This window comes from Lygodium microphyllum, chromosome 17, assembly GCF_053477565.2.
Source record: "Lygodium microphyllum isolate KBCC chromosome 17, Lygodium_microphyllum_v1.1.10, whole genome shotgun sequence".
Classification (NCBI taxonomy): Eukaryota; Viridiplantae; Streptophyta; class Polypodiopsida; order Schizaeales; family Lygodiaceae; genus Lygodium; species Lygodium microphyllum.
This window is the reverse complement of record NC_141151.1, coordinates 101486803-101509630: the sequence shown is the minus strand read 5'-3', so window position 1 is coordinate 101509630 and position 22828 is coordinate 101486803. Positions and strand designations below refer to the sequence as shown.

Sequence of the window (22828 nt, the reverse complement as noted above, 5' to 3'; positions counted from 1 at the left end):
CCTTATGAAGCGAGTTTCTTTGGAGGTACAGATGTGGACCTTGTCCGTAAACAAGTCTTCTTCGCTGCGGGAGCACATTAACAAGCTAAGGCAGCTTGAGATGCAGGTTCAGAATGCAGGGAAGCCGATTTCCTCCAAAGACATGGCAATCACACTTTTGTCCCAGTTGCCGCCACGATTCGGTACATTTTACTCTGCCCTTATTGCTTCGGGGCGAGAGTCTACTCTTCGGTGGGAAGAGTTGGTTCCTATGGTCTTGGACCAAGAGGAACAGTTAAAGGGACAGAATGCTTCCAAGTCGGAGGCGCTGACAGGTCAAGCCTCTCAAAAGAAGGGAAAGGACCAAAAGACAAAGAAGGGGGATAACAAGTCCAAGAAGGACAAGGACAAAGACTCCACATGCCATATTTGTGGAAAAACTGGCCATTGGAAGAAGGATTGCCCTGACAAAGACACGAAGGACACCAAGAAGAAGGACACCAAGGATTCTGGAGTGGTGGCTGCACCCTCATCAGCTGCATTTCTTCATCTAGCTGTCATTGAGGACGCTTCACCGCATGCTTCTGATGCTGCGATGACGGCTCCCCAGGCTCGAGAGTGGATCGTTGATAGTAGTGCCTCACGGCACATGACTCCTTCATCAGATGGTGTTGCCCAGTTGCGACCCTCGCGTGGGCAGATTCTCATTGGAGACAGCTCTTCAGTATCTATTGCAGGTCGGGGTAAGATGCAGCTTATTCCCGATGGACGAGGTGGTACCCATACCTCAGAGGTTTTGCATGTACCACGATTAGGGTACCATCTTCTTTCAGTTCATAAGATTTGCTCCCTTGGCCTTTTGGTGGAGTTTGACAGTACTACGGTGCGAGTCCTTGATCGTGGATCAAGGAAGGTTCTATCATCCGGATATGAGGAGAACGGCATTTACAAACTGAAGTCTTCCACCGCCCTCTCTACTCTTCTTCTTACCTCTCAATCACAGTCAGAGTTATGGCATGCTCGGTTTGGTCACCTGAACTATGACTATCTTCGGAGGGCATCACGTGGACAGCTTGTTCGAGGGTTGCCGGATATAGTGGTGAGCCAGCAGCCATGTGTCTCCTGCATACGGCGGAAGCAGCATAGGGATGCCATTCCCCACACAGCTTCGCGGCGGTCTACTTCACCGATGGAGCTAGTATCTACGGATCTATGTGGCCCTATGAGGAATGAGTCCTTGCGTGGGAGCTCCTACTTCATGCTGATCGTGGATGACTACAGCAGGATGACATGGGCCTATTTTTTGGCATTAAAGTCAGAAGCTTTCTCACACTTCAAGGATTGGCTTCTCTTTGAGGAGAACCGATCGGGCCGGAAGTTGAAGATCTTGCGATCCGACAAGGGAGGTGAATTTGTTTCTCATGAGTTTGCTCGGTTTTGTGCAGATAGAGGAATTCACCAGGAGTTTACCAATACCAACACTCCTCAAGAAAATGGCATTCTTGAACGGAAGAACCGCAGTGTGATCAAGATGGCGCGCACCATGATGGAGCACCGACAGACCCCTCAGGTTCTGTGGGCCGAGGCTGTGGCTACTGCAGTCCACATCCTTAATCGATCCCCTACTTCGACCGTGGAAGGGATGACCCCGTTTGAGGCTTATTTTGGGACGAAGCCAGATGTTTCTTACTTCCGCGTCTTTGGGTGTGATGCCTATGTTCACATTCCCAAGGCTCACCGTGATAAATTTGAAGCAGCTTCCCGAAAACAGGTGTTTGTTGGCTACAGCTCCCAGTCCCAAGGCTACCGACTGTATGATCCCGTCAAGCGGGATGTGTACACTAGCCACGATGTTCGGTTTGTGGAGGTTCCAGCTACTTCAACGGGTGAGGAGCATCCCGTTCTTGGAGATCCAGGGGAGAGCTGGGCTCCTTCTACAGTTTCACTGGAGCCCGTGCCTTTTGATTATGATTCTGTTTCTGACACAGAGTCTACGGTTCCACCGGACACCTCTGAGGAGTTACCACCGGTGGATATTCCAGAGTCTTCTGCTGATGGAGAAAGACGAGGGGAGGTTCAGCCTCCTCCTCGCTGGGGCCCATGACACACTCTGTGATTCAGGGATCGAGGGGGTTCCTGAGGAGTGGGGACCGCAGGATGGTGTGCTCCAACTATTGTTTGATGACCCGTGTTATGCAGGATCGAGAGCCCACCTCCGTGAAGGAGGCTTTACAGTCTGCACCATGGAAGAAAGCTATGGAAGCCGAGTTGGAGGCTATTGAGAGGAATGGCACTTGGTCACTCGTGCCTCGCCCCCCAAATAAGAAGGTGATTGGAGTCAAGTGGGTCTTCAAGACCAAATACCTTAGCGACGGTTCTTTGGATAAGCACAAGGCCCGCCTTGTTGCTAAAGGTTTTGCACAGCGCCCAGGGATTGACTGTCATGATACTTTTGCCCCCACAGCTCGTATGGCGACCATTAGAGCTGTTCTTGCTTTGGCTGGCCATAGGAGATGGCCTGTTTATCAGTTGGATGTGAAGTCGGCCTTCCTCAATGGTGATTTGAAGGAGGAGATCTATGTTGAGCAGCCTCCTGGTTTTGGATCCTCAGATGGGAAAGTCTACAGGTTGAAGAAGGCCTTGTATGGCCTCCAGCAAGCTCCGCGTGCATGGACCGAGAAGATTGATTCGTTCCTCCAATCTCAGTTGGGATATCGGCGGTCCAAGGCCGATCCGCAGCTGTATGTTCACACTTCCGAGGATGGTTGTGTGCTTTTTGTCTTATATGTTGATGATTTGATTGTCACAGGTGATGATGCACAGCAGGTCCAAGAGACGAAGTCAGCTTTACATCGGACGTTTGAGATCACGGACTTGGGTCTACTCCATTTCTTTTTGGGCCATGAGATTTATCAGTCTCAGAGGGGGATCTTTATCTCTCAACAGAGATATGCACAAGAGCTCTTGGTGTCTTTTGAGATGGAGGATTGTCGGGCCCTATCTACTCCTATGGATCCGAACTGGAAGGCCACTTCCCATTCAGCTTCTCCTTTGGCGGATGCTTCCCGCTATCGTCAGTTGATTGGGTCCTTGATTTGGCTTCTCAACACTAGGGTTGATCTATGTTTTGCTGTTGGGCTCTTGGCAGGGTTCATGAGTGAACCTAAGACGGTGCATTGGCAAGCTGCTCAAAGGATACTTCGGTATTTGAGGGGGACGTTTGATTTAGGGATTCATTACCCCGCAGGCACATATGGTTCAGATCTTGTACTTGCAGGTTGGAGCGCCTCGGATTGGGCCGGTGATGTGGACCACAGGCGGTCTACTACAGGTTACTGTTTTACCTTGGGTGCAGGTGTTATTTCATGGAGTAGCAAGAAGCAGCCCACGGTAGCCCTTTCGTCTACTGAGGCGGAGTATCGGGCCGCGTCTTCCACCACATGTGAGGCTGTGTGGCTTCGGAGATTATTGGAGGAGCTTGGGTGTCCCCAGACTCGTCCTACTTTGCTGCGACGTGACAATGAGAGTTGCATTGCCTTGGTACGGAATCCTGTTTTTCATGCCCGGACGAAGCACATAGAGATCCAGTACCATTTCATCCGAGAGAAGCTTCTAGATGAGACCATCACTGTGGAGTACTGCAAGACGGAGGACAATCTTGCGGATTTGTTTACGAAGGCACTTCCCCAGACTCTACTTCGGCGACATTCCAGATCCCTCAGGCTTCTGCCCTGCCCAGGCTCTGAGAGGGGGTGTTAGAGAGATCACAACCAGGCAACAGACTTCAGCCTGGTGCAGTCGGACTGCATGCAGTCGGACTGCACAGTCGGACTGCCACGTGGCAATCCGACCCACTGCAGGCAGTCGGCTGCATTTAATGCAGCCGACTGGGCATTTCTGGCACCCTATTTCCTGGCTGTCTCTGGCTATTTATAGCCGACATTCTCAGCAGTCTGCCACACTTCTCTGCTCGCAGATTACAGACCAGTGACATGCGCAGATTCCGTCTCCATTCGCAGATTTCAGACAGGAGACAGTGCAGACTGCAGCGGACTTCGAGGTGAACAGCAGGTTGCATCGTCGAGGTGGAGACACGCAGTCCAGCGCACTGCGCCCGTGTATATATCTGCATATCTTTGTATTCAGCACTCTTTATACATCAGATCTTCATCTTTCACTGTCTCTTTCTCTCTCTTCTCTCTCTGCGTTCTCTCTCTCTCAGTCCTACGCTTCCGCACCGCTGCACTCTGACAGAATACCCCTATATCCAACATATGGAGATGCATGTGCTTCATCTATTACCTTGTGTCGCAATGTAATGCTACACAAATTGCTTGATGATGATACAAATAACCATCTCGAATCGAGTAAGGTGTAACCGACTGACCTGAGTTAAGCTGATCCCATATGGTTGAGAAGTTGGAATCAGTCGCATATATTTTGGGTAAATCCATAAAGTCGTTATGGTAAACATTTGTAATTGTATTCACTCAAGATTGATGTGATAGAGCATCACCTACCATATTCTTAGTTCCAAATGTGTGAAGGATTTGAAAATGAAACATAGATAAGAAATTTACCCAATGCATCTGTTTCTCTAAGAGCTTCTTCTGAGTGAGGAAGTATCTTAGACTTTGGTGACTTGTTTTAATAACAAAATCTACACCAAGTAAATAGTGTTTCCATACTTGAAGAGCATGTACCACCGCCATAAGCTCTTTCTCATACACTAGAGCATGTAGCTCATGGTCCTTTAGGCTTCGACTCTCAAATGCTATTGCATGATGCTCTTGGTTAAGCACAGCTCCAATGCAATGTCCAAAAGCATCACAATGAACTCCAAAAGGTTTTTGAAGATCCGGAACTATGAGAACTGGTTCTTGAGTCACAAGAAACTTAATTCTTTTAAAGGCTTATAGTTGCCTTGATCCCCAGCAAAAAGGCATTCACTTCTTCGTAAGGTCATGTGGAGGAGACGCAACATACGCAAAACCTCATATGAACCTCTTGTAGTATGAACATAGGCCCAAAAAACTTCTAACTTCACGTATAGAAGTAGGTGTAGGCCATTCAACAATGGCTCAAATCTTCTTAGGATCCATTCTCACCAAATTGTGAGAAACAATATGGCCCAAGTAATGAATTTTCGAAAGGAAAATTTCACTCTTCTTAGCTTTGAACTATAGTCTATGCTTGCGAAGCTCTTGAAAAACAATAGATATATGTTTTCTATGCTCTTCTTTAGACCGTGTAAATATTAGAATGTCATCAAAGAAGACACATGTGAGCTTTGAGTGAGGTCTGAAAATTCTCTCCATCATTCGATTGAATGTGGCGGGTGCATTAGTCAAACCAAATGGCATGACTAAGAACTCGTATAGTCCAACGTTGTACGAAAAGTTGTCTTATGAACATCCTCACGTGCTATCCATATCTGGTGATAGTTGCTCTTGAGATCAATGTGACTAAAGATACTAGCCCCTTGCAACTTATACAATATATCATCTATCCTTGGGATAGGAAAATGATTTCTGATTGTGATCTTGTTCAAAGATCCGCAGTCTATGCACATACGAAAAGAACCATCTTTCTTTTGAGCAAGTAAGACTGGAGAGCAGTATGGAGAAGAGCTACGTTGAACTAACCCTTTTTCCAACAATTCGTTTACTTGTTTTAAGATCTCCTCTTGCTGACTTGCACTTACTCAGTAAGGCGGTTGATTAGGTAGTGAAGTATCTGGGATAAGATCAATTGTGTGATCTTTCAAGCACTTAGGAGGTAACTCTCTTGGAAGTGAATCACTAGAACAATCTTCATATTGTTTAACAAAATCATGTCTGGCTAAAATCAATTAAAGAGAGGGATTCTTTTAAAGTCCGAGACTTAGAAGCATTAGTTGGTATTGTGTGTTCATTAGAGGCATCAAGTGTCCTTGAATCATTAGCTTCTTTTGACTCTCTCACAAAAATCACATACACAAAAATAACTTTCTTCATTTCTTTAGAAATGCTAATATGACTAACAATTGGCACAAGCCAATCTCCAGCATCAGCAATGCATACTATGTTTCGACCCTTGAATTGAAATGCAAGGGTCTTTTTAACAAAATCGGGAAGAGGTCTAATCTTGTAATGCCAAGGCACGCCTAAGATAACATCACAGTTACCTATGGGTGCAAGTAGAAAAGATTCTTGGTCGCGGTAATCCCTAATTCTAAGATTCAACTTCCCTTGAATAGGAGTAGAATTGGTTGTAAGTCCTTCAAATGCCGAACCTGATTCCAATTGGTGTTCCCAATTGATTCGGTGAAATTTGTAGCCTTTCAACAAGATCTCCTGACACAAAATTATCTATGGACCCTGGATTAAAGAGTATCAAAACTCATTGATTGTTGAGTGTCCCCCAATCCTTTAAGAGTTGTCTTTTCTTCTCATTTGAATGAGTGCTAGCTTGCACATCCAGAATAGAATTTGAGGATGGGGGAGGAGGATCTTTAATCACATTTGCTTCCTTCCTTTTGTGAGGATAATCAGGCTTCATATGCCCTAACTCACCACAAAGAAAGCACCTTCCTTCCTCTTTGTACTTTTGTATATCAAAGAGTGAGAAATACTTATGCTTCTTCTTGTTACCCTCTGGCTTTGAATATTGGTCATAGGTAAAGGTAGGTCTTCTTCGATTAGTCATGTCTCTTGGTTAATCATAGAGCTGCTCTTATCTAGCTCTACAAGAACTCATCTCCAACTTTCGAGATGTAGCAAGTGTATGCAAACTTTCAGCTATGATGGCAAACTCCATCATGCGAGATAAGGTTTCATGTGGATACACCTTCATGGTTCTATGTAAATGAGGTAGCAGGCCAACTTCAAACTTCCTTTTCTTCTCTTCATCGCTAATCTCCATGAAAAGGAGTAACCTTGAAAAGAGTAGACCAAAACTTGTCCACATAACTAGTGACCTTTTCATGCTCTTTCTGGCCTAGCCAATCTCACTCCTTGACATCATTCTCAAAATCAGGAGGCAAAAACTGAGGATAAAACTTCTTCTTGAAATTTTCCCAAGTTGTAGGTTTCCTTTCCTCTAAAATGAGAGTCAACCACCAATTGCTAGCGGTGTCTTTCAAGTGCATGCCTACATGCCCAAACTTGGACTTTTCTAAGAAATTACCATCAGAAAAAGTAACTTCAAATTGCATGACAAAAGCTAATGCCTTAGCAGGATCTCTCTTACCAGAGTAAGAGTCAAACTTTATGCCCTTATCCCCAGACTTGAAAGTCTTAGTCTTCTTAAGCTTACTCCTCTTATGGTCCCTCTTTGTCCGTTTGCGAATTGCACAAGACTTAAAACCAAGAGAGTAAGAACTAGAAGTTGATGAGGAGGAGAAGGAACTTGAGTAATGAGGGGAGTAGCTGGTTGCTAAGGGAGATGACTCCCTCCTTATCCGCCTCACTCGAGGTGAGATCTTTTTACTCTTCTTGATCCGAGAGTCCTTCCTTCTAGGAAGCTTCTCAGCAATTGGATGCTTTGCATATTCACCATCAATTAGTGCAATGGTGTTCCTCCAGTATCACCATCTTTTGGAGGATTCGGTCCTTCATAAGTAGCTTCTTCCCTTGCCCTTAAGTTGTCAATCAATTGAGGTACTTCGAAAATCTCCAACAAGCTACGATACTCTGTCAATTAAGCCTGTAATTGCTCACTTATAGGTGCTTCATCAGTTGTCATCTTTACCTTCTTCTTGCAAGGATCGCCTTTACTTTGAGAAAAGCAAAGAGACCTGCTCTAATACCACTGTTATAAGATCTGAGATACACGCTCAACTTTCTTATATACTTACAAGATATATAGTAAATATTATACTAGCACAGAGAGAGAACATATGAGAGAAAATAAAGATGGAGAGAGAGAGAGAGAGAGAGAGAGATTGACAACACACTAGGGACTAAAAGATGGGCCAGTCCCCCCCCCCCCTTGTGGAGTTATATTATTAACAAGGAGCAGGCTCCTCCGTTACACATAAACCAATTCTTAACTTGTAAATCTTGGGAACAAGATCACGGTTCCTTGCACGGTATACAACCGACTAACACTTACACAACTTGAAAGTTTGACACGTTTTGATCATTCTTGAGTCTCTCCTTCTTTCCTACACAATATGTATAGGGCTTTCCTCTTGAAGCTTGGTTTCAGCAGAGCTTCCGACTTACACATTCTCTTCTCCTCTTGGAACTTGATTTCAATAAAGCTTCCACAACACTTGCACCTTCTCTCCTTCTCTTGGAACTTGCTTTAAGCAGGGCTTTTGCAGCACACTTGATTTCAACAGAGCTTCCACAACACATGCACCTCCTCTCCTTCTCTTGGAACTTGATTTCAGCAAGGCTTCCGCAGCACTTGCACCTTCTCTCCTCCTCTTCGATGCATGCAAAGTGATGTTTCCTTCACCTCCCCCATACCCAAGGAGAACCTCCTCTTTTATAGACTTTCAAGAGCTTCTCTTCTTGAAGAGAGAATTAAGTACCAAGATTGGAAAGGTTGATCTTCATGCACGATGTGGCTGTTCTCAGACCTACTCTGCAGCACCAATTTCGAGATATCTCTCTGTGCGTTGTTCAGATGGAAAAACGTCCAACACGAAAGTTATAAATCTCGTTGTTTCTGATAACTTACGCGGACCGTTTTTAGAGATCAGCTTTCTATCACGAGATATTTTAAAAATGGATTCACCATGTCCACTTTTTTAAAAACAGTTTTTTAAATTGTACTCTTAACTTGTAGTCCATGCAACCACCTTGAGCCATAGATAAGGAGAGTTCATTAGATTGCCTTGGGCCTCAACCTTAAGATTGACTTTCCACAAAAGCTTGTATCATCTTAGACCTTAGAAAGAGAAAATCACTTCTCTCCTCACTTCCAGAGAATCACGTCTCTTGTCTTTCTTAATGAGAGAATTACCTCTCTCATCTTTCTTAATGAAAGAAAAGACCTTAAATCTTGACTTGTAAGGGAGAGGATGACCCCAAATGAATGCAATGCTCATTATACACAAGTAAACATTCCCAAGCGTCCTCGAACGTACACATAGATACATATATACAATGCTAATGCACTTCCTCTTCTTAGTACTCAATCCATCTTCATTTATGTGTAACTCCTTGATTCTTATGTACACTCTTATACTTGGCAGACACTTCCTTCCCCCTTCATAACTTGTACAGCACATGTACCAAATATCCTCGTTATCACAGTGCTCTAATCACCCCATTAAGTGATGCACTAAGAATACTGGTCTCTAAATGGTCTCATGGCCATGCTAGATCATCTTCAACACTTCAAGGTGAGTTTTTAATTTATTGACATAAATTTATTAAATAGAAAATGCTAATAAGCAATCAATTTAGTAACACCAACCTATCACCCAAATGGCTCCTGAAGAAAAATCTTCAACAAATATAGCCTGGTTGATGAAGACAATCTGGGTTCTCAGTCTAGTAAGCCCAAGTCCGAAACATGTGGGACTTCCAAAACTAAGAAAGGGATGAGGTCTTGCAACAAATCTCCTCAAGGAGTCATATGACTCAAAATACCATTGTCTAGAAGCCAAGGCCTCTCTAAAGCTGATAAAGAAGGATTCTCCAACTCATGGATGTGACGAAACACAGACTAGTGTATAACAAGTATAACAACTGGTGTAGAAGTAGAGGAGGGCTCAAATATTTTAGTGCCATCCTTTGCTCCCGAATGAAGGTGAGGTTATCCAGCAGATTTTATCGACTAGTAAGACTGGAGGACACTTAAGAGCTTAGGAAGCTCTTGGTTAGATACCTACTTAGGCTCCAAACACAATTGTGAGAATATAAATCCTTCTTTTCAGTAAGTTATTCAAACTGTCTCTTGTATAAACATAGAGAGGACAGAATCTTTTTTCTAAAAGTAGAGAGGACATATTCTTGGCAAGTTAGAAGAGGCACTCACAATACCTTCAAACATTTTGAGATTCGCATAAATTCACAAATCATGAGCTACAAGAAAAGCAGCACAAAGAACAAAAGAGTTCTATGAGAACTTATTGTTTACAGGCTAAATCAATTATCAGCAATGCTGTTTACAAAATTAAGTCTGCATCCTTGCCTTTCATTTGACAAGGTCAGACAAGCCGTTTCAAATGTACAAAATCCAGAAGCCATGCGATAGCTTTACAAAAGAATGCACTCTTTACCTAGAAAATGCATAGGATGCCTGAAAGTGATAAGGATCTTACCTGCAATTTGGAAACCCAATGGCATGTCTGCATTTCAACTAATCAACTTCACCAGTCTGGGCTGACACAGCAGTCCAACCATGACACAAAGCCACTCAATTTTGACATCTCAATCTAATCGATTTCACCAGTTCGGGCTAGCACCGCATTCCGAACACGGCACAGATCCTTTCCCTTTAGCGTTCTTCCTGCACCTTCACAAACAGAAAATGACCATACTTGATTCCTAGCATTTTCGCGGGCCAGAAACTCATGTGGTGGAAGCCTTTCATCCTCATCATCATCATTGCCATTTGCATGAATGCTACCACCGTTAAGACCATGTTTAGACCAAGCCGGAATCATCACTGGGGCTGACTGAGCTACCTTTCTCATGGGTTGGTGACACTCTGCATCTCCAAGATTCCCATCTTGGTGTTTTACCTGTGGTATCATGAGAGTGGCTGTGGCATCAGCGCGTCTGGATGTACCTGCAGCGACAGCACTGGGCCCCTGCAAACCGAGGTCTACAGGAGAGAGAGAGGAGAACCCCAGCAAACCCTTGCCCAGGTCCTCCTTGAACGGGCTCCGGCCTTCGAGCACGAGTGATCCGACGCGGCTAATAACCCGACCAATGGGGACAGCAATGGGGTCGTTGTCAGCGACTTCTTCAAACCCCCACACTTCTTTCTCATCCAATTCGATCTCGCGGGCATCGGCAGGATCCGATGACGAGGATTGCAGGGATGCCAAGGACGCCGCGGAGCCGAACAGTTTCTGCTCTTTGAAGCTGTTGGAGGGAATGGGCCGGGGCATGCTGAGGGTGGGGGAAGGAGAAACAAGATCTCTGAGGCTGCGCGACGTGGACGGGCCGGAGGGGCCGGCAGGGCTACGGCCAGCTGCAGAAGGGCGAAGGGTGAAGCTAGAGGGATCCATGGAGTCTGGAGCAGGGGAAAATTGGAAACCCTAACAAGTTGACTGTACAGAGACAGAAGGGAGGTTGTCTGTACAGGGGTGGATGGGTAAATGCAAGGGGCTGTACAAGAAGACGCAGAGGCAGATGAGGGCAAGCGGAGGTTTTATTCCATGGATGGTACTAATGGAAGAGGAAAGGGTACGAAAACTTCAGGAAGGTTGCCTTGTCTTGCATCGATGATCATCCCCAACTGCCTGGAGGGGTGATGCGTTTTTATAGGCAGGTGAAGCCATGCCGCAAGAAATCTTTATCTTGTCGGACCACAGCCTTTATGTTTTTGGCAGCCCTTCATATGGTCCATGAACGATGGAACTTGGAACTTTGGAAGTGTAGAACCCCTAACCACAATGTAGAACACAGTTCTCATGGATTCCAGCATGTTAATAACACGAACACGTAAACCTTAAAATGCTACACGTCCCTTGAAGACCTTTCAAACAAACCTAAAACCCTGAAGATATTTACCCCATTACTCTCTAACGGAGCAAGCCTTTAAGATATAGTAGAGCAAGTTGAACCCTTTAAAAAGTTCAAGGAAACAATTACCGAAGGTAATAACAAAACAAATCTTGCCAAGATTTCCTCTAAAGACGAGGAGGAATTTGTGGGCAGCCACAATTTGCCAATGAAAGGCCATTTGATTTTGAAAGAAGAACGATTATCACCTTAATAATTCTTTAAAGGAAATCGATATGTTGCAAAGTAGATGAAGAATCTCTAAGTCTTGGGATTAACGCAAAAAGGTGCTTCCCCTTATCTTGAAAGTACTAACTCCTCCAAAAGAATATTCTCAAAAATAGGGACACATTCCCCCATGTTAAATGGGAAAGTTAGCACCCAAAAAATGAATCTTAACAAAGGCAACTAATGAATAATTCATTGAAAATTCTCTCTTACAATGTTAAGGGGTCCTCAAACCCCAAAAAGAGCCAAGGCAATGAAGAGTTCGTTTTGCAACAAAACATGCGATCACTTGAGTCGAGCCTTCTTTGTTCGCAAGAGATTAAGATTGCAAGTACAACATCACGAGCATCTCAATTGAGTATGTTTGGCATTACTCTAGTATTTGGGAAGGTGGGACCCTGGACCTCTATAGGGGTTCACCTAAGACTTATAAGTATGGTCCAAAAGTTAGAAAATACAAAATAGGTGGCTTGTTGTGCTTTTTATAGGTAAGGAAGCAATTGTTGTCATCTATGTCTATGTAAACTATTGTTGTGCTAGTGGACATAAAATATGGGAGTTTATGCAAGTTATTAAGTGTCCCATTATTCTAATTGTAGATTTTAATGTGATTGAAGGTATTTAAGACAAGTTCTTAAACAAAGCCAAGTAATTTCAAGAAACGAAAAAAAGTGCATGGTTAAACCTAGAATCTGTTTTTACTTATTGGGCCAAATTCAAAGAATTTTTTTACATGGTCAAATAAATAAAAAGGAGTACCACTTAGGAGAGTCAGATTAGTATCTCATTAGGCATCTTTGTTCTCTTTTGTAGGTAGCTATTTTAGGGTTTAGAAAGACATAGTTACGTTAAATCACTTCCCTATAAAATTAACTCTTTTCAATAATGAGAAAATCATAAGGATTGGTTGATCCCATTCTGACCTTGGACTTTGTAAAAGGTAAAACTTGAGCAGAAACACACAAGTGGAAGCATGAGCTATAGCAAATGGAGAGAGAGAGAGAGAGAGAGAGAGAGAGAGAGAGAGAGAGAGAGAGAGAGAGATTGTATATGGGAACTCCAATAGTCACAATGTGTGACTAGCTTTTCCCTTATTCAATAGTCATTGAAAGAATAAAGAATAAAGTGAGAATGATGGGCACCCGCTACCTGCAGTGTCCAGTTGTGCAGTCATGGTATGTGAAATAAATACAAAGCAACATAGGCATAGGCACCTTTATCCCCAACAACCTCCCACTTAAAGGTGAATCTGCCTCTTGTGAGGAGAGAACATGTAAAAGTGACAAAGTACAAATATATATAAAGTACAAGAGGTTGAGGAATAGACATCTCATCCTATACCCATCATCTTCCTAAGGAAGCCAAAATATTTCACTGAGAGACTTTTAGTGAGCATTTTTACAAGATTCTCATCAATTAAGATCTTGATAAGCTCAACAAAGTTGTTCTCTACCACCTCCTTAATGAAGTGACAGTGCATCTCAATGTGCTTTGTCTTCGCATGAAAGATCTGATTCTTGGCCAATTGAATAGCACTCATAGAATTTGAATGTAGTAAAGGAGTAATAGTAATACCAAGGTCTGCTAGGCCTAGCTATAGGGCCTCCTTGCAACCCTCGGTAACTACAACATGCTCTACCTCAATAGTAGATAAGGCCATGCATTTCTACACCCTAGACATCTAAGAAACAACACCTCTAACAAAAGTGAAGACGTGGACTTCCTACTATATGCATGTCTTACATAGTCGGAGTTAGTGTAACCCACAACTATAGTATCTTGATAACCATAGCAAATGATCATATCTACAGTGTCTTTCAGGTACCTCATAATACCCTTTGTGGCATCCCAATGTCATCCATCAAGTGTAGCCATATAGTGTGCTACAACTCCTATTGCAAATGATATGTCGAGGCAAGTGGCTATCATGGAATATATTAAACTACCCACTGTGGATGCATAAGGGATCTTGGCCATCTCAACTTTCTAGTCATCTAATTGGGGATAATCTGCCTAACTAACCTTCACAAGAGAAGGTAAAGGATTGTTAATAGGCTTAACATCCTACATATGGAAGCACTCAAGGACCTTTTGTATGTACTCCTTTCGTGACAAGTAAAGGAGTCCCTAAGAGCAATCACACCTAGTGCGCATCCCAAGAATATGTGAGGCATGCCCCATATCCTTCATTGCAAATCTCTTCTTGTACTGAGCTTTCAAAGTATCCAACTCATCATAAGCTCTTCCAAAAATTAACATATCATCCACACAAAGTACCAAGATAATAAGGCTACCATCACGAGCCTTCTTTGTGAAGAGATATGGATCCATATCACTGCGGGAGTAAGACTGCAATCACATAAATGCATCAAACTTATGATACATTTCCTAGGTGCCAGCTTAAGACCATAAAGGCTCTTTCTTAACTTGCACACTAGGTGTTTCCTTCCCTTTACCTGAAGGCCCTTAGGCTATTGCATATAAATCTCACCATGCAGGTTCCCATGTAAGAAAGCCATATTAACATCCATCTGATAGAGATTTAGATCTAACTGAGCAACCGAGGCCAATACTAAGCGTAGGGTGGTCATCTTGACTAAAGGAGAAAAGACCTCATCAAAATCAATACCATAATCTTGCTTAAAATCCTTAGCAACCAATTTGACCTTATATATTGGCTTAGGGCATCTAGGGATACTCTTCAACTTGTATACCCACTTGCATGGCAATATATGTTTTGCACTAGGCAAAGAAACCAAATAATATGTATGGCTACATTGAGTCATATTTTGACTGCATAGCCCTCTCCCGAGAGTGACTATCACTTCTACGCATGGCCTCCTTATAAGGGACTCACCAGAATCTATCACCATAATATAATCCATGGAGGAATCAAACCGATCAAGTTGGCATCTATCTCTAATAGAGCATCTCATGTCAAAACAGGTAGGGAATGTACATCCTATCTAACATCATAATCATGAGCCACTAGAACATCAGCTAACTATAGGCTATGTAGCTAGTTGTACGATAATTGGAGGCTTGCGTACCTCAACTACCTGCTTTGGCTACTTACGCATCTTCTTCTTATTGAAAACAATATCATGGCTACGGATGACCTTCCTAGTCTGCAAATCCCATTAGTGATAGCCCACCTCACTTGTATCCCATAACCAAGAAAGATTCATTTCACTTATTTAGAATCCAACTAATTGCAATTGTCCTTGGAAATATGGTAAAAAGCCTCACATCCAAAGATAGGCAAATGAGCATATGGTGGAGGTTTTCTAAACCATACCTCCTCAAACTAATAATAGTGCATGGAGATCTATTTATCAATTGTACAGTGGTAGTAACTATCTCAGCCCAAAAATGCTGCAGTAAGTCTGCTTGGCTAAGCATAATATAGACTCTCTCTCTCCTAAATCATCATATTAATACGCTTTGTAACACCATTCCCGGGTGGGGTGTAAGGAGTGGTCAATTGATGCTTAATACCTTGCTTATCATAAAATAGCTCAAATGCTTTAGAGATATATTCACCCCCATTTTTTGACCTTAGGCATTTCAACATGTACCTAAACTGGTTTTCAACAAGAGCAAGCCAATGTTGAAAGGTAGCTAATACATTGGATTTTTGCTTTATGGGATATACCCAGACCTTATACAAATAATCATCAATGAAAGTCACGAAGTACTTCGCGCCACACCTAGTGATTGATAGGGCATGGGACCACATGCATTAGAAAGAACAAGAACTAGAGACTCACTTATGTGTGTAATGCCAGGCTTCTCATAAAAAATGTATGTCTGCCTACCATAAAGACAATGATCACATGAATCAAAACTTTGTAGTCAAGGAGCGAAAGATACTACAAATGAGAAAGCATTTTCATTCATTTTAAAGACATGTGTCCAAGGTGATGATGCCATAAATATCCATTGGTATGTTAGCCACAATAAAAACATGGTCAATAGACCTAAATACAAGCAAGGAATAGAGGCTACCAACCTTGGCACCTCGAACAAAGACAAGATTCCCACAAGTAATCTTCCATGTGGAATCATTAAAAGACACATGATATCCTACATCATCCAACTATCCAGTAAAGAGTAGGCTTTTGGTCAAAGCTAGAATATGGCATACATTATGTAAAACAAAAGTGATTCTTGAAGAAAATTACAATCTGATATCACCAATGCCAATAATATCTAATGCTAAGTCATTTCCTAGTTTCACAAAATCTGTTGTGCTACGATAGGAATGAAACTAATTGCTATGGGGGGTAACATGGAATGAATTCCTTGAATCAAGCAGCTAACACTGAGAAAAAGTGGACAAGGCATCAACCAATTGATTAACATCAAGAGAAGAAGCTACTAAGATGTAATCATCATCAAAACTAGGCTCAAAGTCATTTATCTCCTAAATTTTTACATTGGATTTACTAGGAATAATATTGTAATTATTAGACTTTTCCTATACTTTACCCTTGCCTTTCTCTTTACACTTATCAATACACATCTTATGGCATTGCAACAAAATATGACCCTGCTTTCCACAATCATGACATGTAAGAGAGACCTTACAACCATAGGAATTAACTACAAGATTGCATTATGTGAGATTGAAACCTCTATGAGTCTCTACCATGGCAGTCATTATCGCTCTTACCATCATGTCTATCCCTAATAGTCAATGCATAAGAAGTATAGGTTGCATCCACATTCTTCTTGTTTATCTCCTTTGTCAGTAAAGCACCCTCAACATCCTAGAGTTTTAAACCATCTTTAAGTACATTAGCACACATGGCAATAGGAAAAGTGTCCTATGACTTGGGAAGTGTCACAAGCAAGAATAAGGGAGGAAGATTATCATTAAACTCAATGCCCTGTGAATTCAACTAGTTGAAAATTGAGTGATACTCATTCAAATGCGTGGACACACTAGTTCCTTCATTCATATTACGAAGGTCCATGAGTTGTTTCAACCAATATATCTATGAATTAGGGCTTTGCTTATCATAAAGATTGCATATCTTTTCCCATAACTGCCAAACATTATCCTCAGGTGCCATAACATTGAAATAAACCTATTTACATTGATATTTATATGGGTTCCACAACATGAAAATTGCTCAACGTGGCCTCATATTATGTGTTAAGGTGCATTCCTATGTGGTTTTTGTCGTTTCACTACATATCTAAGAATATGACAATTCTAAGATGCAAAATTATATATCAAATACTTCTAAAAACTTATGTTTAACTTTCAAGTCAATGAGAAAGCACATCATTTGATGTTCTTCAGCATGACTTTGAAGGGAAATGTAGCTCAATCGTACTACTAACTTGCGACAAAATTTGATTGCCACTATGCAAGTGTTCTACATTGCATTTCATAGAGAGTTCTCTCCTAAAAAGGGGAGCCAATATTAGTTGTGTATCCTAAATGAGACTTGACAAGAATTCAATGATGTTTGTCTCAAACTATCGTTAGCCATCCTTAAAATTGTGGAAGCATCTTTTTGGATCTCTAAATCCAACCTCTCCATCAAGTCTAACCTCATAACATTAATGGAGGATCCTATATCCACAATGGTATGGTTCACCAATATACCATCAACATAAGCTGGCACCCATGGGCAATGTTTTGTTGCATGCTCAAACTAGTCATCACCAACATGGGCTATATATCTAGTGGAAAGAATCTTCTTAAACTCTTTAAGAATTCCCAGGGATAGTCTAATTAGATGCAAGATGTTAACATCAGGCTTGACCTTATAAGAGAACTTGCTCAATCAAATTCTTGAAAGCTAGTAATAGCTCTCTTCTCTTGCCAAACCATCTGCTCTCTTGGTCACTTCATTGGCTTAGTCACCTCTTTCTTGGCCTTTACTTTCTTTTTTGTTAGCTTCTTATTTAGGTCTACTTTACCATTAGTAGCCTTCAAAGGACCACCTTGTATGTTAGGGCTAAGGATTTGCTTTCCTTTATTATTTTTTTTAGGGGTTTCCTCAATAAGTATTTCATTATTAATATCTTCCTCTTTCACCTTCTAATATCTTGCAATTGCTCGTAAATTGGAAGCATCAGTGGCATTAGCATGCACTCCTTCAATCAAACTTATGCCAAACTACCACTAGGCAGTTCCTCCAAAATAGCCTTTCCTCTTTGCAAAATCTGCTTTGGTCCCTTATCTTATTGAAGATTGATTCCTTGTCCTCGATGATTAATAGGACCTAGCTGTCTACTTTGTTGCTAAAGAGAACCAATCTTTCTTCACACCAAGTGCAAGCTAAGTAGCCAAACTTGCCACATATATCGTGTTTAACATTGCGACAATTTTGAGGGAAGTGTTGACCATCACACCCCTTATAGCTAAATCTTGATGGATCTGCACAATCAGGCTTTCTAGTGTCCATCAAATTTTGTTGCCACTTTAGGAAATTTGCATTTACAACAATCTACTGATATTATTTGGTTATCATGTTGTTGTAATGTTTCTTCATGTCCTTAAAATATTACTAAAGTGCATATGACCATTTTTAGTGTCGAATGTATCCTAGACCTTAGGGTCATTGGGTTTGCAGAGTGGCTAAGCCACCAAGTGCTATTAGGGAGGTTGTGGATCTTGCAATCTAACTATCAAGTCAACATATTGGTTAGTCATTTGATCTTTGGCAAAGGTGTCAAACGAGTTATGATTGATGCTTACCTAGAATCACCTCAAAGTAAGAGAGCACCCATATCCTCAAAAACAGAATTGGATGCACTAGAGGGGCCTTTTGATAGTGAGATTTCATCGAGTGATGAATCACGAGAGGATTCCACTACAAAAGATGTTTACAAGGTAAATCTAAATGAGCCTATAGAAGCTCAAGATAGAATCACAAATGCGAAAGTGATAGAGATAGTCCTTGGTTTACTAAATGATTCATGGGCTGATCAAATCAAGATCTATGCTTAGCATGGAAGAAATGAAGGACTAAATATCCTTAATCTAGGAATTCCGTGATATATTCGCCTAGAGCTATGATGAATTCAGGGTATACCCCTAGTTTAGCCATTCATACTATTCCCCTAAAAGAGGAAAATTTTCCTATCCGTGGCAGAAAGTGAGACGCATGCCTTTTGAGTTAAGGGATGAGCTATTCAAAGAGTTAGAAAATTTACATAAGGCCAGCGTGATATTTCCTATGCAACACACAGAGTGGTGTTTGCTGGTGGTTATTAGGGAGAAGAATAATAATCAAATTTGGATTTACATTGATTTTAGAGAGCTCAACAAACAAACAATTAAGGATTATTATCCATTGCCATTTGTTGATCAAGACCAACTAGTAGGTAGGGATATATACTCCTTTTTATGGACTATTTTGTCGACAACAATCAAATGGCCATCACAAAGGAAGAATGACATTTGTAACTATATTTGGAACCTTTGTGTATCATGTCATGGCCTTTGGATTATGTAATACACCGGGTTCTTAGTAACACACTACCAACAAAACCTTTGGTGACATTTTTCTGAAAGAGCTAAAAGTTCTCACTGATGATCTAGGGGAAGCTATCACCAAAGATAAAGAGTTAATAATTTTGAGAAAATGTTTTGAGCATTGCAAGTAAATTTTCATTGGTCTATATCTAAGAAAATATGCATTTGGAGTTCCCTATAGATTATTGTTGGGCCATATAGCTAGTTTCGCCAAAATTGTGACTGATCTAGAAAATATTAAAGTCATTGTCGCTGTGAGCCCACTGTGAAACCTCAAGGAAGTGCATAGTTTCCTATCCTCGTCAATCAGATATTATAGAAGATTCATTAATGCATTGGCTGAAAGTACCCTGCCACCATTGACAAATTTATTATCCTTCAATTGTCCATTTTCTTAGAGTGTACATGCAAAATATCCTTCTAGGATGTGAAGCAAGAATTGACTAAAGCACTAGTCCTGAAAGCACCTAAAAGAGGTGAGATATTCTACGTGTTTTCAATAGCCATGATGTATAGTATCATCTATTGCTTTGCTTAAATATTGTTGAGAAATGTGTAATCACACCGCTTTGTAGCCTCTTCATATGGAATAACAAGGCAAAGGATCACACTAATAATAAACCTTAGACTAGGTCACTTTGTGCATGCTTAATTAAAACCATGGTAGTTGAGATATCATGGTCCCTTTCCACTCTCTTCCACCTACCGATACCACCTATTGTAAGCCTATAAAAGGCACTCATCCCCACACTCATTTTATCCTATTATTCTCATTCAGTTATACTTGTATTATATTTCGATAATATTAGTTGTTCTCTTTTGTCATTACTTATTGTCCATTATGATTGTCTTCTTGCTCATTAGTGATCCACCATAGCATGTCCTAAATATTTTAACATGGTATCAGAACGCGTCTTACTTCTAATTAGTCATTAGGCTCACAAACAAGTCAAGTAGGTCATTATAGTATGAATTTTTTGTTCCCCCATTCTCTTCATGAATCTCTCACCTACCTCCATAGCCATTTACTTGCCTTGGAGGGCTTGGATCACTCTTTCCATGTAGTTTTAGCTCATAAAGTGAATACGAGATATCTTTCTTCTCAGTCGAGGGTACTTCTCTGTATCACTTCAAAACCTGATATTAATCTCTACTTGCTCCATGATTGTGCTTCTTCCTCCTCAACTATGCCTAGTTTGCGCCTAATCCCCTTTCATATAATTCATGTTGCATGTATCCATAGCAATGTCTCCTGCTACCATAGGCCATTTTAAGCCCACTATATGAGCTTCCTCCTCACAAAAACTATCACCAAATGGGTGCTTTCTCGAGTTACTACTATGAATGAAAAACTAGTCACTTGTCTCACAAACCCTAGTCACTTTTGTGCACTTGACTTCAAGCTCAAATATCTCTTCAATATCTTACCTCCTTTGGTCATGTCATTGATACTCTGATTTTCTATACCACACAGTTTTCAGTAAGGCTCAATGAGGGAAAGATTCACTTTGAAGATCTAACATCAAAGATTCATCAAAGTATATTATTTGTTGATACACACTTTGTGTCTCTTAACACTAGAGCTTCTTATGTCTCTTAACACATTCAATTTCAACTCCTGTGTTGGTCTTATCTCAGTTATTGGTTTCTACTCCTAAAATAAAAATGGGCAAGGATTCACCCTCATGCCATTTCAAAGGTGTTGGGTTCAATACATGGCAAACGAGGATCAAGCTCATCATGATGAAGAAAGGCTTGTGAGCGCTCTATCACAAGTGGTCAAGAGAAGAAGCCAAGGGAAGCTACACTCTTCGTAATATGGAAGAAAAATGATGACAAAGCACAAGCTATTATCAAGCTCAAATTTGATGATGACAGCTACATTCATCATGTTGATGACTGTGAAACTTCTCAAGCAACATGGGATTGGTTAGAAACCTTGTTGGGAGATCACTCAAAATCCTCCAAATATGGTTTGTTGATTGAAATTTTTAGGCTTGAAATGAAGGGTACTACTTCACTTGCAACTCATTTGAAATATATGGAAAGCTTGTTAGCACAACTTGTAGGAATCAACTTGAAGATGGATGAAGACATTTGCATTGGTGTACTTCTCAAGTGTCTACCACCCGGAGGGTGTTGAGAAATGTGCAATCACACCCACTTTGTAGCCTCTTTGTATGGAAGAGCAAGGCAAAGGATCACATCCACAATAAACCTTAGACTAGGCCACTTTACATGCTTGATTAAAACCATGATAGTTGAGATCCCATGGTCCTTTTCCACTCTCTGCCACCTAGCAATACTACCTATTGTAAGCTATAAAAGGCACTCATCCCCACACTCATTTTATCCTATCATTCTCATTTAGTTGCACATACATTATGCTTTAGTAACATCAATTGTTCTCTTTTGTCATTACTTATGGTCCATTATGATTATCTTCTTTCTCATCAATGATCCATCGTAGCATGCTCCTCAATATTTCAACATGGTATCAGAGTAGGTGTTACTTAGTCATTAGATTCACAAATCAAGTCAAGTAGGTCATTATAGTATGAATTGTTGGTTCCCCCATTCCCTCCATGAATCTCTCACCTACCTCCATAGCCACCTACTTTCCTTGGAGGGATTGGATCTCTCTTTCCAGGTAGTTTCAGCTTGTAAAGTCAATAGGAGAGATCTTTCTCAGATGAGGGCACTTCTTTGTATCACTTCAAAACCTGATATTAAGCTTTACTTGCTCTAGCATTGAGAATTCTTCCTCCTCACTCAACACCTAATCCTTGTCATATATCTCATGGCGCTTGTATCCATAGCAATGTCTCCTACTACCATAGGACATTTTAAGCCCACTATATGAGCTTCATCCTCACAAAAACTATCCCTCGATGGTTGCTTCCTCGAACTGCTACTACTATGAATGAAAAACCACTCACCTATCTCACATACCCTAAGTGGGCGGCCATTGGCACTTGACTTCAAGCTCAAATATCTCTTCAATCTATTATTTCCTTTGGTTAAATCATGTCACTTACACTTTGATCTGCTCTAGCACTCACTTTCCAACAAGGATCAACAGAGGGAACATTCAATTTGAAGATCTAACACCAAAGATTCATCAAAGCATATTATTTGTTGATACTCACTTAGTGCCTATTAACACTAGAGCCTCTTCTATCTCTTGACACATTAATTTCAACTCCTTTGTTGGTTTGATCTCAATTATTTGCTACTACTCCTGCAATCAAAATGGGCAAGGATTCACCCTCATGCTATTTCAAAGATCTCGAGTTCCATACATGGAAAATGAGGATCAAGCTCATCCTAATAAAGAAAGGCTTATGCTCTATCACAAGTGGTCAAGAGAAGAAGCCAATGGAACCTGCACTCTTAGTAATACGAGAGAAAAATGATGACAAAGCACAAGCTATTATCTAGCTCAAACTTG

At 41.2% G+C, this 22828-nt stretch overlaps 1 protein-coding gene across 1 annotated transcript; it reads right to left on the bottom strand.

Moving 5' to 3' along the window:
* Positions 1-9978: 9978 nt before the first annotated feature.
* On the bottom strand, positions 9979-11428 carry LOC148022198 (uncharacterized). The gene has a single exon (XM_087696713.1). The coding sequence runs from the start codon at positions 11153-11155 to the stop codon at positions 10355-10357; it is 801 nt and encodes a 266-aa protein (XP_087552839.1). The 5' UTR covers positions 11156-11428; the 3' UTR covers positions 9979-10354.
* Positions 11429-22828: the final 11400 nt, after the last annotated feature.